At 47.2% G+C, this 14874-nt stretch overlaps 1 protein-coding gene across 2 annotated transcripts in view; it reads right to left on the bottom strand.

Moving 5' to 3' along the window:
- Window positions 1-14874, bottom strand: part of NOL6 (nucleolar protein 6) — a 119372-nt gene that overhangs the window by 65095 nt on the left and 39403 nt on the right. For both annotated transcript variants that reach the window (XM_063957965.1, XM_063957955.1), the window contains exons 11-18: window positions 11427-11542; window positions 9980-10157; window positions 8200-8322; window positions 7870-8018; window positions 7632-7707; window positions 7346-7483; window positions 7120-7234; window positions 6841-6995 (exon numbers count right to left, since the gene is read on the bottom strand). In XM_063957965.1, the coding sequence (XP_063814035.1) occupies window positions 6841-6995; window positions 7120-7234; window positions 7346-7483; window positions 7632-7707; window positions 7870-8018; window positions 8200-8322; window positions 9980-10157; window positions 11427-11542 (1050 nt within the window). The remainder of the gene's footprint in view (window positions 1-6840; window positions 6996-7119; window positions 7235-7345; window positions 7484-7631; window positions 7708-7869; window positions 8019-8199; window positions 8323-9979; window positions 10158-11426; window positions 11543-14874) is intronic.

The following is a 14874-nucleotide window of genomic DNA, read 5'->3' as shown; positions in this document are numbered from 1 at the left end:
CCACAAATATACTTGCAGTTAGCTGATCCCCATTTGAGAAGACAAAGTGAGAAATGCTGCTGCTTCTAATAGAAACTTCCCCTGAGAATAGCTGTAGTCTCCGTGTTGAGTAGCACAGCGCCCTCTGGTCAGTAGTAGGAGAAGATGGCGCCCGGAGCCCTCTCTACGCTGGAGGGGAGCGCGCGAGCGGCAGAGCAGGGCGGGAAGCCAACCCTGTACAATTATGTAATAGCCGCGGCTGCTTACAGGGAGAGACTACTAAACGGACGTCAGTCTCTCTCGCGCGCCGCTATACAGAGCGGCTTGTACGGCAACTGCATGTAAGCTCCGGGGCGCGCGACACCACTCTTCCGGCCCCTGATCAGTAACACTACCACAGCCCCTGACCGCAAACCCCCCAAATAAAGTTGAATGTCCAGCCCTGGAACGAGGCCCGTATTGGAGAAGAGGAGGTGGAAGGGGGAGAGGGGCGCGCGCGGACGGTAGTAGTGTACAGGGAGGCTGTGATAAAAGTACAAATATAGAAATAGTAATAGAGGGGACAGCCCAATACTGTCAGTGACAGATTGTGGCTGTGTACCTTATCCCTGCCGCATCCTGTGTAGAGTAGAACGAGGCCCCAGTGACCGGAGTGTGGTAGCCTCCAGCGGCAGCGCAGAGTGGAACAAATCTAACTAAATCCACTCCAGCAGTACCTGCCACCTGTAAACAGAGACTAGGTACTTCAGAAAAGGTCCAAAAATAATAAAAACCTCACTATCTAAGGAGAAAGAAAAGAACTGTGTCTGTACTCCACAGGCACAAAACTAAGACTGAGGTACTGGCTAGGCAGGAAGGAGATGGGAGGGGTTAGAGGGGGAGGAGTCAGGTTTTAATAGTTCTGTGCCAAACTCCACAACCACACACCTCTAACCCCACAAGTAACGGTGCAGCGTCCCCCAGATGGATGAAAGAGAAATATATATGTCAGCGTAGGCAATCAGGGGATGAATACTGGAGGAGGAACCCATACACAGAATGTCAGAGTAGGCAATCAGGGGATGAATACTGGAGGAGGAACCCATGCACAGTATGTCAGAGTAGGTAATCAGGGGATGAATACTGGAGGAGGAACCCATGCACAGTATGTCAGAGTAGACAATCAGGGGATGAATACTAGAGAAGGAACCCATGCACAGTATGTCAGAGTAGGCAATCAGGGGATGAGCACTGGAGGAGGAACCCATACACAGAATGTCAGAGTAGGCAATCAGGGGATGAATACTGGAGGAGGAACCGATGCACAGTATGTCAGAGTAGGCAATCAGGGATGAATACTGGAGGAGGAACCCATGCACAGTATGTCAGAGTAGATAATCAGGGGATGAATACTGGAGGAGGAACCCATGCACAGTATGTCAGAGTAGGCAATCAGGGATGAATACTGGAGGAGGAACCCATGCACAGTATGTCAGAGTAGGCAATCAGGGATGAATACTGGAGGAGGAACCCATGCACAGTATGTCAGAGTAGATAATCAGGGGATGAATACTGGAGGAGGAACCCATGCACAGTATGTCAGAGTAGGCAATCAGGGATGAATACTGGAGGAGGAACCCATGCACAGTATGTCAGAGCAGGCAATCAGGGGATGAATACTGGAGGAGGAACCCATGCACAGTATGTCAGAGCAGGTAATCAGGGGATGAATACTGGAGGAGGAACCCATGCACAGTATGTCAGAGTAGGTAATCAGGGGATGAATACTGGAGGAGGAACCCATGCACAGTATGTCAGAGTAGGCAATCAGGGGATGAACACTGGAGGAGGAACCCATGCACAGTATGTCAGAGTAGACAATCAGGGGATGAATACTAGAGAAGGAACCCATGCACAGTATGTCAGAGTAGGCAATCAGGGGATGAGCACTGGAGGAGGAACCCATGGCACTGTATGTCAGAGCAGGCAATCAGGGGATGAATACTGGAGGAGGAACCCATGCACAGTATGTCAGAGCAGGCAATCAGGGGATGAATACTAGAGAAGGAACCCATGCACAGTATGTCAGAGTAGGCAATCAGGGGATGAGCACTGGAGGAGGAACCCATGGCACAGTATGTCAGAGCAGGCAATCAGGGGATGAATGCTGAAGGAGGAACCCATGCACAGTATGTCAGAGTAGACAATCAGGGGATGAATACTGGAGGAGGAACCCATGCACAGTATGTCAGAGTAGACAATCAGGGGATGAATACTGGAGGAGGAACCCATGCACAGTATGTCAGAGTAGACAATCAGGGGATGAATACTGGAGGAGGAACCCATGCACAGTATGTCAGAGTAGACAATCAGGGGATGAATACTGGAGGAGGAACCCATGCACAGTATGTCAGAGTAGGTAATCATGGGATGAATACTGGAGGAGGAACCCATGCACAGTATGCTACAGTAGGCAATCAGGGGATGAATACTGGAGGAGGAACCCATGCACAGTATGCTACAGTAGGCAATCAGGGGATGAATGCTGAAGGAGGAACCCATGCACAGTATGTCAGAGCAGGCAATCAGGGGATGAATACTGGAGGAGGAACCCATACACAGAATGTCAGAGCAGGCAATCAGGGGATGAATACTGGAGGAGGAACCCATGCACAGTATGCTACAGTAGGCAATCAGGGGATGAATGCTGAAGGAGGAACCCATGCACAGTATGTCAGAGCAGGCAATCAGGGGATGAATGCTGAAGGAGGAACCCATGCACAGTATGTCAGAGTAGACAATCAGGGGATGAATACTGGAGGAGGAACCCATGCACAGTATGTCAGAGTAGACAATCAGGGGATGAATACTGGAGGAGGAACCCATGCACAGTATGTCAGAGTAGGTAATCATGGGATGAATACTAGAGAAGGAACCCATGCACAGTATGTCAGAGCAGGCAATCAGGGGATGAATACTGGAGGAGGAACCCATGCACAGTATGTCAGAGTAGGCAATCAGGGGATGAATACTGGAGGAGGAACCCATGCACAGTATGCTACAGTAGGCAATCAGGGGATGAATACTGGAGGAGGAACCCATGCACAGTATGCTACAGTAGGCAATCAGGGGATGAATACTGGAGGAGGAACCCATGCACAGTATGCTACAGTAGGCAATCAGGGGATGAATACTGGAGGAGGAACCCATGCACAGTATGCTACAGTAGGCAATCAGGGGATGAATACTGGAGGAGGAACCCATGCACAGTATGTCAGAGTAGGCAATCAGGGGATGAATACTGGAGGAGGAACCCATACACAGAATGTCAGAGTAGGTAATCAGGGGATGAATACTGGAGGAGGAACCCATACACAGTATGTCAGAGTAGGCAATCAGGGGATGAATACTGGAGGAGGAACCCATGCACAGTATGTCAGAGTAGGCAATCAGGGGATGAATACTGGAGGAGGAACCCATACACAGAATGTCAGAGTAGGTAATCAGGGGATGAATACTGGAGGAGGAACCCATACACAGTATGTCAGAGTAGGCAATCAGGGGATGAATACTGGAGGAGGAACCCATGCACAGTATGTCAGAGTAGGCAATCAGGGGATGAATACTGGAGGAGGAACCCATGCACAGTATGTCAGAGTAGGCAATCAGGGGATGAATACTGGAGGAGGAACCCATGCACAGTATGTCAGAGTAGGTAATCAGGGGATGAATACTGGAGGAGGAACCCATGCACAGTATGTCAGAGTAGGTAATCAGGGGATGAATACTGGAGGAGGAACCCATGCACAGTATGTCAGAGTAGGCAATCAGGGGATGAATACTGGAGGAGGAATCCATGCACAGTATGTCAGAGTAGGTAATCAGGGGATGAATACTGGAGGAGGAATCCATGCACAGTATGTCAGAGTAGACAATCAGGGGATGAATACTGGAGGAGGAACCCATGCACAGTATGTCAGAGTAGACAATCAGGGGATGAATACTGGAGGAGGAACCCATGCACAGTATGTCAGAGTAGGCAATCAGGGGATGAATGCTGAAGGAGGAACCCATGCACAGTATGTCAGAGTAGGCAATCAGGGGATGAATACTGGAGGAGGAACCCATGCACAGTATGTCAGAGTAGGCAATCAGGGGATGAACACTGGAGGAGGAACCCATGCATAGTATGTCAGAGTAGGCAATCAGGGGATGAATACTGGAGGAGGAACCCATGCACAGTATATCAGAGTAGGCAATCAGGGGATGAATACTGGAGGAGGAACCCATGCACAGTATGTCAGAGTAGGTAATCAGGGGATGAATACTGGAGGAGGAATCCATGCACAGTATGTCAGAGTAGGCAATCAGGGGATGAATGCTGAAGGAGGAACCCATGCACAGTATGTCAGAGCAGGCAATCAGGGGATGAATACTGGAGGAGGAACCCATGCACAGTATGTCAGAGTAGGCAATCAGGGGATGAATACTGCAGGAGGAACCCATGCACTATATGTCAGAGTAGACAATCAGGGGATGAATACTGGAGGAGGAACCCATGCACAGAATGTCAGAGTAGGCAATCAGGGGATGAATACTGGAGGAGGAACCCATGCACAGAATGTCAGAGTAGGCAATCAGGGGATGAATACTGGAGGAGGAACCCATGCACAGAATGTCAGAGTAGGCAATCAGGGGATGAATACTGGAGGAGGAACCCATGCACAGAATGTCAGAGTAGACAATCAGGGGATGAATACTGGAGGAGGAACCCATGCACAGTATGTCAGAGCAGGCAATCAGGGGATGAATACTGGAGGAGGAACCCATGCATAGTATGTCAGAGTAGGCAATCAGGGGATGAATACTGGAGGAGGAACCCATGCACAGTATGTCAGAGTAGACAATCAGGGGATGAATACTGGAGGAGGAACCCATGCACCGTATGTCAGAGTAGGCAATCAGGGGATGAATACTGGAGGAGGAACCCATGCACAGTATGTCAGAGTAGACAATCAGGGGATGAATACTGGAGGAGGAACCCATGCACAGTATGTCAGAGTAGACAATCAGGGGATGAATACTGGAGGAGGAACCCATGCACAGTATGTCAGAGTAGGCAATCAGGGGATGAATACTGGAGGAGGAACCCATGCACAGAATGCTACAGTAGGAATCAGGGGATGAATACTGGAGGAGGAACCCATGCACAGTATGCTACAGTAGGCAATCAGGGGATGAATACTGGAGGAGGAACCCATGCACAGTATGTCAGAGCAGGCAATCAGGGGATGAATACTGGAGGAGGAACCCATACACAGTATGTCAGAGTAGGCAATCAGGGGATGAATACTGGAGGAGGAACCCATACACAGAATGTCAGAGTAGGTAATCAGGGGATGAATACTGGATGAGGAACCCATACACAGTATGTCAGAGTAGGCAATCAGGGGATGAATACTGGAGGAGGAACCCATGCACAGTATGTCAGAGTAGACAATCAGGGGATGAATACTGGAGGAGGAACCCATGCACAGTATGTCAGAGTAGACAATCAGGGGATGAATACTGGAGGAGGAACCCATGCACAGTATGTCAGAGTAGGTAATCATGGGATGAATACTAGAGAAGGAACCCATGCACAGTATGTCAGAGCAGGCAATCAGGGGATGAATACTGGAGGAGGAACCCATGCACAGTATGCTACAGTAGGCAATCAGGGGATGAATACTGGAGGAGGAACCCATGCACAGTATGCTACAGTAGGCAATCAGGGGATGAATGCTGAAGGAGGAACCCATGCATAGTATGTCAGAGTAGGCAATCAGGGATGAATACTGGAGGAGGAACCCATGCACAGTATGTCAGAGTAGGCAATCAGGGGATGAATACTGGAGGAGGAACCCATGCACAGTATGTCAGAGTAGGTAATCAGGGGATGAATACTGGAGGAGGAACCCATGCACAGAATGTCAGAGTAGGCAATCAGGGGATGAATGCTGAAGGAGGAACCCATGCACAGTATGTCAGAGTAGGCAATCAGGGGACAACACTGAAGGAGGAACCGATGCACAGTATGTCAGAGTAGGCAATCAGGGGATGAATACTGGATAAGGAATCCATGCACAGTATGTCAGAGTAGATAATCAGGGGATGAATACTGGAGGAGGAACCCATGCACAGTATGTCAGAGTAGGCAATCAGGGGATGAATACTGAAGGAGGAACCGATGCACAGTATGTCAGAGTAGGCAATCAGGGGATGAATACTGGAGGAGGAACCCATGCACTGTATGTCAGAGTAGATAATCAGGGGATGAATACTGAAGGAGGAACCGATGCACAGTATGTCAGAGTAGGCAATCAGGGGATGAATACTGGAGGAGGAACCCATGCACAGTATGTCAGAGTAGGCAATCAGGGGATGAATACTGAAGGAGGAACCGATGCACAGTATGTCAGAGTAGGTAATCAGGGGATGAATGCTGGAGGAGGAACCCATGCACTGTATGTCAGAGTAGGCAATCAGGGGATGAATACTGGATAAGGAATCCATGCACAGAATGTCAGAGTAGGCAATCAGGGGATGAATACTAGAGAAGGAACCCATACACAGAATGTCAGAGTAGGCAATCAGGGGATGAATACTGGAGAAGGAACCCATGCACAGTATGTCAGAGCAGGCAATCAGGGGATGAATACTAGAGAAGGAACCCATACACAGAATGTCAGAGTAGGCAATCAGGGGATGAATACTGGAGGAGGAACCCATGCACAGTATGTCAGAGTAGGCAATCAGGGGATGAATGCTGAAGGAGGAACCCATGCACAGTATGTCAGAGTAGGCAATCAGGGGACAACACTGAAGGAGGGGGTCCCTCACCTTATATACGTCGGTGTAAGTGGTAGTGGCTTTGCACAGTAACTCATGCTGATCTTTCAACAGCTCCCCCAGCTTGATCTGGAAGGCAGCCTTCACGCGCTTGATGGCGTCTTTGTCCTGCGGCCACTTCCCGCTCCCTTCCATGTGGCAGATCACTGTAGATTAAAGGAACGGAACATCCAATAGGCTTCATCAACAGCGACCAGTCAGTAATTGTAGAGAATCACTAATTGCCTATCTATGCATCGCCTCTGAAACAGAACAAAGTGACGGAATTACCTTTCATAGCGGGGGCGTAGGCCGGGCTGGGCTTATTCAACAAGGGGACGAGAGATCTATCAGGCATCGTCTCAAAGAAGCTCCACTCTGGCTTCACCGGGACAGGAGGAAACACCTAGGAGGAAGTCATGTGAAATCCTAGAAACTGCACATAGTTCATTGACAAATGTAGTGCCACAAGGAACAGCCAGATGGCGCTCACAGGCAAGACGCCAGCAGTACTTACATCTGTGTAGCGGAGTGATGGGTGAGTACCCTGGACAGAGGTGACACTCAGGGGCAGATTCTCCAGGGCCCAAAGTTTCCTGCTCAGATCATCGTAGGACTGAACAACACGGACCATCTGCTCCTCCCCTGTACCGGCCTGTATGAAGCAGGACAATTAGCCAGGAGACCCACGCGGGCTTTCGTTATAGATCATTACAAGTCTATCTTTTTGGGATAAGAGGAATTTCGAAAACAAAAAAGATAAAACTATATACGGCAAATACAGTTTAAGAGGTTTCCATTACCTTTTTCCCCTTGATTAGGACGCAGTCCAGGAGGTTACCGGTATAGCTGATGGCAGAATCCGGTATATCGCCATGTCTAAGAAAACACAAACATCTCGTACATGTTAGTTTATCCAAGCTGATTTGTAACAATTTAGAATTTGTGCTTTTTTTTTTTATCACCATCATCTCAGGGACAACATTCATATCCTATACACAGATTACAGTAGTTGTAATCGCTTATGGCAACGCCACTCACAGCTGCAGAAGGTGCTTTACTACTAGTTCCGGAATCCGACGTTTCTCCTGCACGGTGTCCGCCGGCCACACCACCGCCTCACATATAGACGCATCCTGAAACCGCCTCAGCTCGGACTTCTTTCCCCAGAAATTTCGGAAGTCCGCAGCCTGAAAATATACGAGACTCAGGAGGTTCTGTAGCTAACGAGGTATTAATACATTAAGGCCATATCTGGAGACACACCAACACAATCGGATGTGCTGTGCTACAGGGTAGCGGAATCTGTGTGGATGTCAAACAGCCACTTTCATGCTCTAAATATATTAACAACGTCCCCGCACGTCTCACCTCTGGGCTGTCCGCCGCCGGCCCTTTTTCCAGGGTGCTGGTGTAAAACCCTGCAGTAAGCAGGAGCCCAACAGACAAGGGGCCAACGTCATTGTGCTTTGCCGGATTCTCTTTTATCCCCCACTGGAATGACAAAAAATAATAATAAATTTACTAACTTGTCAGTGAGCAGTGCTACAAAGAGATCTACCACTGGTTATAGATGTGCTGACGAGATCTTCAACCATCTCCTAGGTCAGGGGTAGGCAACCTGTGGCTCTCCAGTTGCTGTAAAACTACACATCCCAGCATGCCCTACCACAGGTTTGCTGTTAAGATTTTCTAAAACTGTGGCAGGGCCTGCTGGGATGTGTAGTTCCACAGCAGCTGGAGAGACGCAGGTTGCCTACCCCTGTCCTAGGTCTATGCGTGAGGGGATAGTGGAGTTACAGCCAACCTGCACTATTGCTGGAGGAGATGTGGGGTAGGAAGGAAGCCGAGGACGCTGTCCTTCTGTCTGACTTACTAGGATACATAGTATCACTGACTGCATGGACTATTGCTGGAGGAGATGTGGGCTAGGAAGGAAGTCTGGGACTCTGCCCTACTGTCTGACTTACTAGGATACATAGGATCACTGACTGCATGGACTATTGCTGGAGGAGATGTGGGCTAGGAAGGAAGTCTGGGACTCTGTCCTTCTGTCTGACTTACTAGGATACATGGACTATTGCTGGAGGAGATGGGGTGGAAAGGAAGCCTGGGACTCTGTCCTTCTGTCTGACTTACGAGGATACATAGTATCACTGACTGTATGGACCTATTGCTGGAGGAGATGTGGGGGTAGGAAGGAAGTCTGGGACTCTGCCCTTCTGTCTGACTTACGAGGATACATAGTATCACTGACTGCATGGACTATTACTGGAGGAGATGTGGGGTAGGAAGGAAGTCTGGGACTCTGCCCTTCTGTCTGACTTACTAGGATAGATGGACTATTGCTGGAGGAGATGGGGTGGAAAGGAAGCCTGGGACTCTGTCCTTCTGTCTGACTTACGAGGATACATAGTATCACTGACTGCATGGACCTATTGCTGGAGGAGATGTGGGATAGGAAGGAAGTCTGGGACTCTGCCCTTCTGTCTGACTTTCTAGGATACATGGACTATTGCTGGAGGAGATGGGGTGGAAAGGAAGCCTGGGACTCTGTCCTTCTGTCTGACTTACGAGGATACATAGTATCACTGACTGCATGGACTATTGCTGGAGGAGATGTGGAGGTGGGAAGGAAGTCTGGGACTCTTTCCTTCTGTCTGACTTTCTAGGATACATAGTATCACTGACTGCATGGACTATTGCTGGAGGAGAGGTGGGAAGGAAGCCTGGGACTCTGTCCTTCTGTCTGACTTACGAGGATACATAGTATCACTGACTGCATGGACTATTGCTGGAGGAGATGTGGAGGTGGGAAGGAAGCCTGGGACTCTGCCCTACTGTCTGACTTACTAGGATACATAGTATCACTGACTGCTAATTTTTTAGATCCAACCTTGCAGCAATATGCATGTTGGGTGCTATGTATATGGCACAAAGTGTATCACTCACTACAGCACTGTAGGGCATGTAATAAAGACAAGAACAGACGGCAAACAAACAATAGGCCCTCCCTGCAGAACAAGAAGAGACCACATCACTCATCACACACTCAGCTGAAGATCACTCCACTATCTGCCCAGGCTCCTCTGCATCCTCAGTGCACGCTGCAATAGATGCGCCCGGCGGGGTAAGATCTGAGAGCAGGTACCTCCGGCCTCTGCGGCAATGTGTGTGACAGGAGCACTATCCGCTGGTCAAGGCCTCTCTGGAGAACAGACATTATGAAGGGCAGGGAGACAGACACATAATCCCCTCCCCGGTCCAAGAGCTCATCCTTCAGCTTCATCTTCCGGCAGGCATCTTGCAGCTTGGAGACGTGCGTTATGCTGCAATCAGAAAACGGAGGAGTCAGCGCGGAGGAGCTGCGTGCATACGCCGGAACACGTATCGTGCTCTTGATCTCTGTAGGAAATGGGTCGCAGATACTATTACAACAGGGACAAGCGGTGTTCATGGTCCCTTATCACTGTGTACTGATCATGCATTTACTATAGGGATCACGTATTGCATATGCACGCTGTCATTTATTATATCATTTTATATCTGTTTGATTGTCGAAAATGGATAATAGGGAAAAGGCTGCCTTCAGCCTACATACTGAGGAAGACAGACGTATTGAGCTTAAGCAGTGTCAGCCATTTTGTTAAGTAGCAGCCATGATGTAGTGAAGTAGAAGTATGCTTTGCTGGATAAATCATAATAATGCTGACATTTCACAGTTAGTACGGTCTGTGCGAAGCAAGGTCATAGCTATAAGTCTTGAAAACATGTTATTAAACAGTTTCTGTGTGTTTAGACTTCTTGTGAAGGACACGTAGGAGGGTGTCAACCCGAGAGAAGTTATGGGAAGAGATGCATTATTGTTTTGAAATGTGACGTGTATCAAGTGTTCATGCAAGTACCTTTTTTCTCTATATAATGTCATGCTGAATAAAGTGGAGGCAGTCTCATTTGGTGGACATAACGGCACGTGTTGTCTGCTTCCTGGGATTCCCAATCGATTGGTTACCAAAGGGTAATGAACAGACAATTGAAGGAGATTGATAGTAGGAGGTTTATCTGCGACAATACTATATCACAGGCCTCCATAGTTGACAGAATGGTCACCTCACACCTAAGCACCTTTTCGGTTTGATCCCTTGGTAGCTTTTTGACTTATAATATTTGTGCCCAGGGTTACTATCCTCTCTTTGTGGTTACTTTTCATCATAGCATGACCCTGGCCCACCCCGCAGGCAGGCATTGCAGACACAGCCTACTTCTCTCCTACCTGGCGCCCGTCAAACAGTAAGTAATATGCTCCTGTGAGTTCTCACTCACTGGCTCGGTCCACCAATATAACTTAAGGCCCCACTACCCCAATCAGCTGGACCTTAAGGGGGCCTGGACCCCCCCACGCTCTGCACAAAGAGTACAAATAGAGATGCCCAGAGAGTACAGCAAGAGAACTGGGAGCTGGGGCTTACTACAAACTGAGGGTCACAGGTGAGGGGGTCGGGGGGACATCATCATTATACCAGGCAGGGGAGCGCGAGGCTGGCCTCAAATGTTCATATAAAGAATAAATGGTAATGCAAGTCACAGGGCATACTCACTGGAAGATGTGGTCAAATGTTCTCACAAAGGGTTTGGAGACAATGAGGAGAAGGAGGAACCCATTGGAGCTGGTGTCATCTAGAACCTTTAGAGACTCCTTTGCTTCAAATTGAACCTACAAATATAATGTTAACAATGAGCGTTTGAACCCCGGACGTGCTGAGTTCTTGCTATCGGTGCATCCAATTTCCAGGATTGAATTGTACAAAGACATCCTCCCCCACCCGCCACAGGTGGAACACCAAGGTGGGAGTCCATCCAGTCATTCTGTCCGTTTATCCGCAGGTTTGGGAGCTGGTCTGCGACCCGTCCAAGTTAGCATGACTCTTGACCTACCTTGGCTTCAGGAGGAGGGCTGAAGTATCTGGTTGCCCTGTGGATGGAACGACCCAAAGAAAGGGGTCCTGAGGAGCAGAGTAAAGGCTGATTTGGAGGCAGCCACAGCTGCAATAGTTTTATCTAATTCAGGTCCAAAGTGTACTTCACCAATAAAGGGGAGAGGCTCCAGGGCTTTCTTGAATTCTGAGCCCGCATGCCATGAACAGTTCCTGAGTGCTTGTTTAGCAGCGGAGGCCGAAATCTTAGCGGATAAAATGCTTGAGTCAATGGCAGCTCCCCCTACAGAAGAGGTCACTTCCCTGAAATTGTCAGCTAGTGACAATAATTCTGAGAGGTGCACCCCAGTCTAACGTCCTGCCGAGGAATCCACCACTGCTCTAAGGCATTAGTAACCCAAGAGCCGGACACAGTGCTGCCCCTGCTGCAGAGAAAATTACCTGGGGGGAAAGCCTCTATATTCCTGTCCATGGCTATTCCTAAAAGAGATCACATTAGGAAAAAGGGAGTGTGGTGGCACTAGTTAGCCTGAGCGATAGGGGTGTACACTGGGGTAAGGGTTTCCCATCTTGCCCTATTGGGAGGAAAGGGAGGGGATAAAAAGTCTAAATAAGTTTGGAGACCTGGAGTCGCCTACTAGGACATAGAAACATAGAATTTGTCGGCAGATAAGAACCACTTGGCCCATCTAGTCTGCCCATTTTTTTTTTACATTAGTTTTTTTCTCTAACCTTATTTGATCCTTATTTCTTTGTAAGGATATCCTTATGTCTATCCCATGTATGTTTAAATTACTCCACTGTCTTAGCCTCTACCACCTCTGATGGGAGGCTATTCCACTTATACACTACCCTTTCTGTGAAATAATTTTTCCTCAAATTTTACCCTGAACTTCCCCCCCTCCAGTCTCAGTGCATGTCCTCGTGTCCTATTGCTTCTCTTCATTTGGAGAATGTTTCCCTCCTGGACCTTCGTAAAACCCTTGATATATGTGACAGTTTCTATCATGTCCCCCCTTTTCCCTTCTCTACTCCACACTATACATATTGAGATTTCATAGTCTTTCTGGGTATGTTTTGTGATGTAGGCCATGCACCATTTTAGTTGCCCTTCTTTGTGCAGTTTCTAATGTATTAATATCCTTTTGAAGATATGGCCTCCAGAATTGAACACAGTATTCTAGATAGGGCCGTACCAATGATCTATACAGTGGCATTATTACTACTTTCTTTCTGCTGCTGATTCCTCTCCCAATGCAGCCAAGCATCTGACTAGCCTTCCTCATTGCCTTGTTACATTGCTTACCTGCCTTTATGTCACCTGAAATAGTGACTCCAAGATCCCTTTCCTCCTCAGTAGTTTCCAGTATAGTGCCATTAATACAATATTTATCCTTTATGTCACCTGAAATAGTGACTCCTAGATCCCTTTCCTCCTCAGTAGTTTCCAGTATACTGCCAGTAATACTATATTTATCCTTTATGTCACCTGAAATAGAGACTCCTAGATCCCTTTCCTCCTCAGTAGTTTCCAGTATAGTGCCATTAATATTATATTTATCCTTTATGTCACCTGAAATAGTGACTCCTAGATCCCTTTCCTCCTCAGTAGTTCCCAGTATAGTGCCATTAATACTATATTTATCCTTTATGTCACCTGAAATAGAGACTCATAGATCCCTTTCCTCCTCAGTAGTTTCCAGTATAGTGCCAGTAAAACTATATTTATCCTTTATGTCACCTGAAATAGAGACTCCTAGATCCCTTTCCTCCTCAGTAGTTTCCAGTATAGTGCCAGTAAAACTATATTTATCCTTTATGTCACCTGAAATAGAGACTCCTAGATCCCTTTCCTCCTCAGTAGTTTCCAGTATAGTGCCATTAATACTATATTTATCCTTTATGTCACCTGAGATAGTGACTCCTAGATCCCTTTCCTCCTCAGTAGTTCCCAGTATAGTGCCATTAATACTATATTTATCCTTTATGTCACCTGAGATAGTGACTCCTAGATCCCTTTCCTCCTCAGTAGTTCCCAGTATAGCGCCATTAATACTATATTTATCCTTAATTTCACCTGAAATAGAGACTCCTAGATCCCTTTCCTCCTCAGTAGTTTCCAGTATAGTGCCATTAATACTATATTTATCCTTTATGTCACCTGAAATAGTGACTCCTAGATCCCTTTCCTCCTCAGTAGTTTCCAGTATAGCACCATTAATACTATATTTATCCTTTATGTCACCTGAAATAGAGACTCCTAGATCCCTTTCCTCCTCAGTAGTTTCCAGTATAGTGCCAGTAATACTATATTTATCCTTTATGTCACCTGAGATAGTGACTCCTAGATCCCTTTCCTCCTCAGTAGTTTCCAGTATAGTGCCATTAATACTATATTTATCCTTTATGTCACCTGAGATAGTGACTCCTAGATCCCTTTCCTCCTCAGTAGTTTCCAGTATAGTGCCATTAATACTATATTTATCCTTTATGTCACCTGAAATAGTGACTCCTAGATCCCTTTCCTCCTCAGTAGTTCCCAGTATAGCGCCATTAATACTATATTTATCCTTTATGTCACCTGAAATAGTGACTCCTAGATCCCTTTCCTCCTCAGTAGTTTCCAGTATAGCGCCATTAATACTATATTTAGCCTTTATGTCACCTGAAATAGTGACTCCTAGATCCCTTTCCTCCTCAGTAGTACCCAGTATAGTGCCAATAATACTATATTTATCCTTTATGTCACCTGAAATAGTGACTCCTAGATCCCTTTCCTTCTCAGTAGTTCCCAGTATAGTGCCATTAATACTATATTTATCCTTTATGTCACCTGAAATAGAGACTCCTAGATCCCTTTCCTCCTCAGTAGTACCCAGTATAGTGCCATTAATACTATATTTATCCTTTATGTCACCTGAAATAGTGACTCCTAGATCCCTTTCCTTCTCAGTAGTTCCCAGTATAGTGCCATTAATACTATATTTATCCTTTATGTCACCTGAAATAGTGACTCCTAGATCCCTTTCCTCCTCAGTAGTTTCCAGTATAGTGCCATTAATACTATATTTATCCTTTATGTCACCTGAAATAGTGACTCCTAGATCCCTTT

The sequence above is a fragment of the Pseudophryne corroboree genome, chromosome 1, assembly GCF_028390025.1.
Source record: "Pseudophryne corroboree isolate aPseCor3 chromosome 1, aPseCor3.hap2, whole genome shotgun sequence".
Classification (NCBI taxonomy): Eukaryota; Metazoa; Chordata; class Amphibia; order Anura; family Myobatrachidae; genus Pseudophryne; species Pseudophryne corroboree.
The sequence above is the reverse complement of the archived record's forward strand: the minus strand, read 5'-3'. Positions and strand labels throughout refer to the sequence as shown.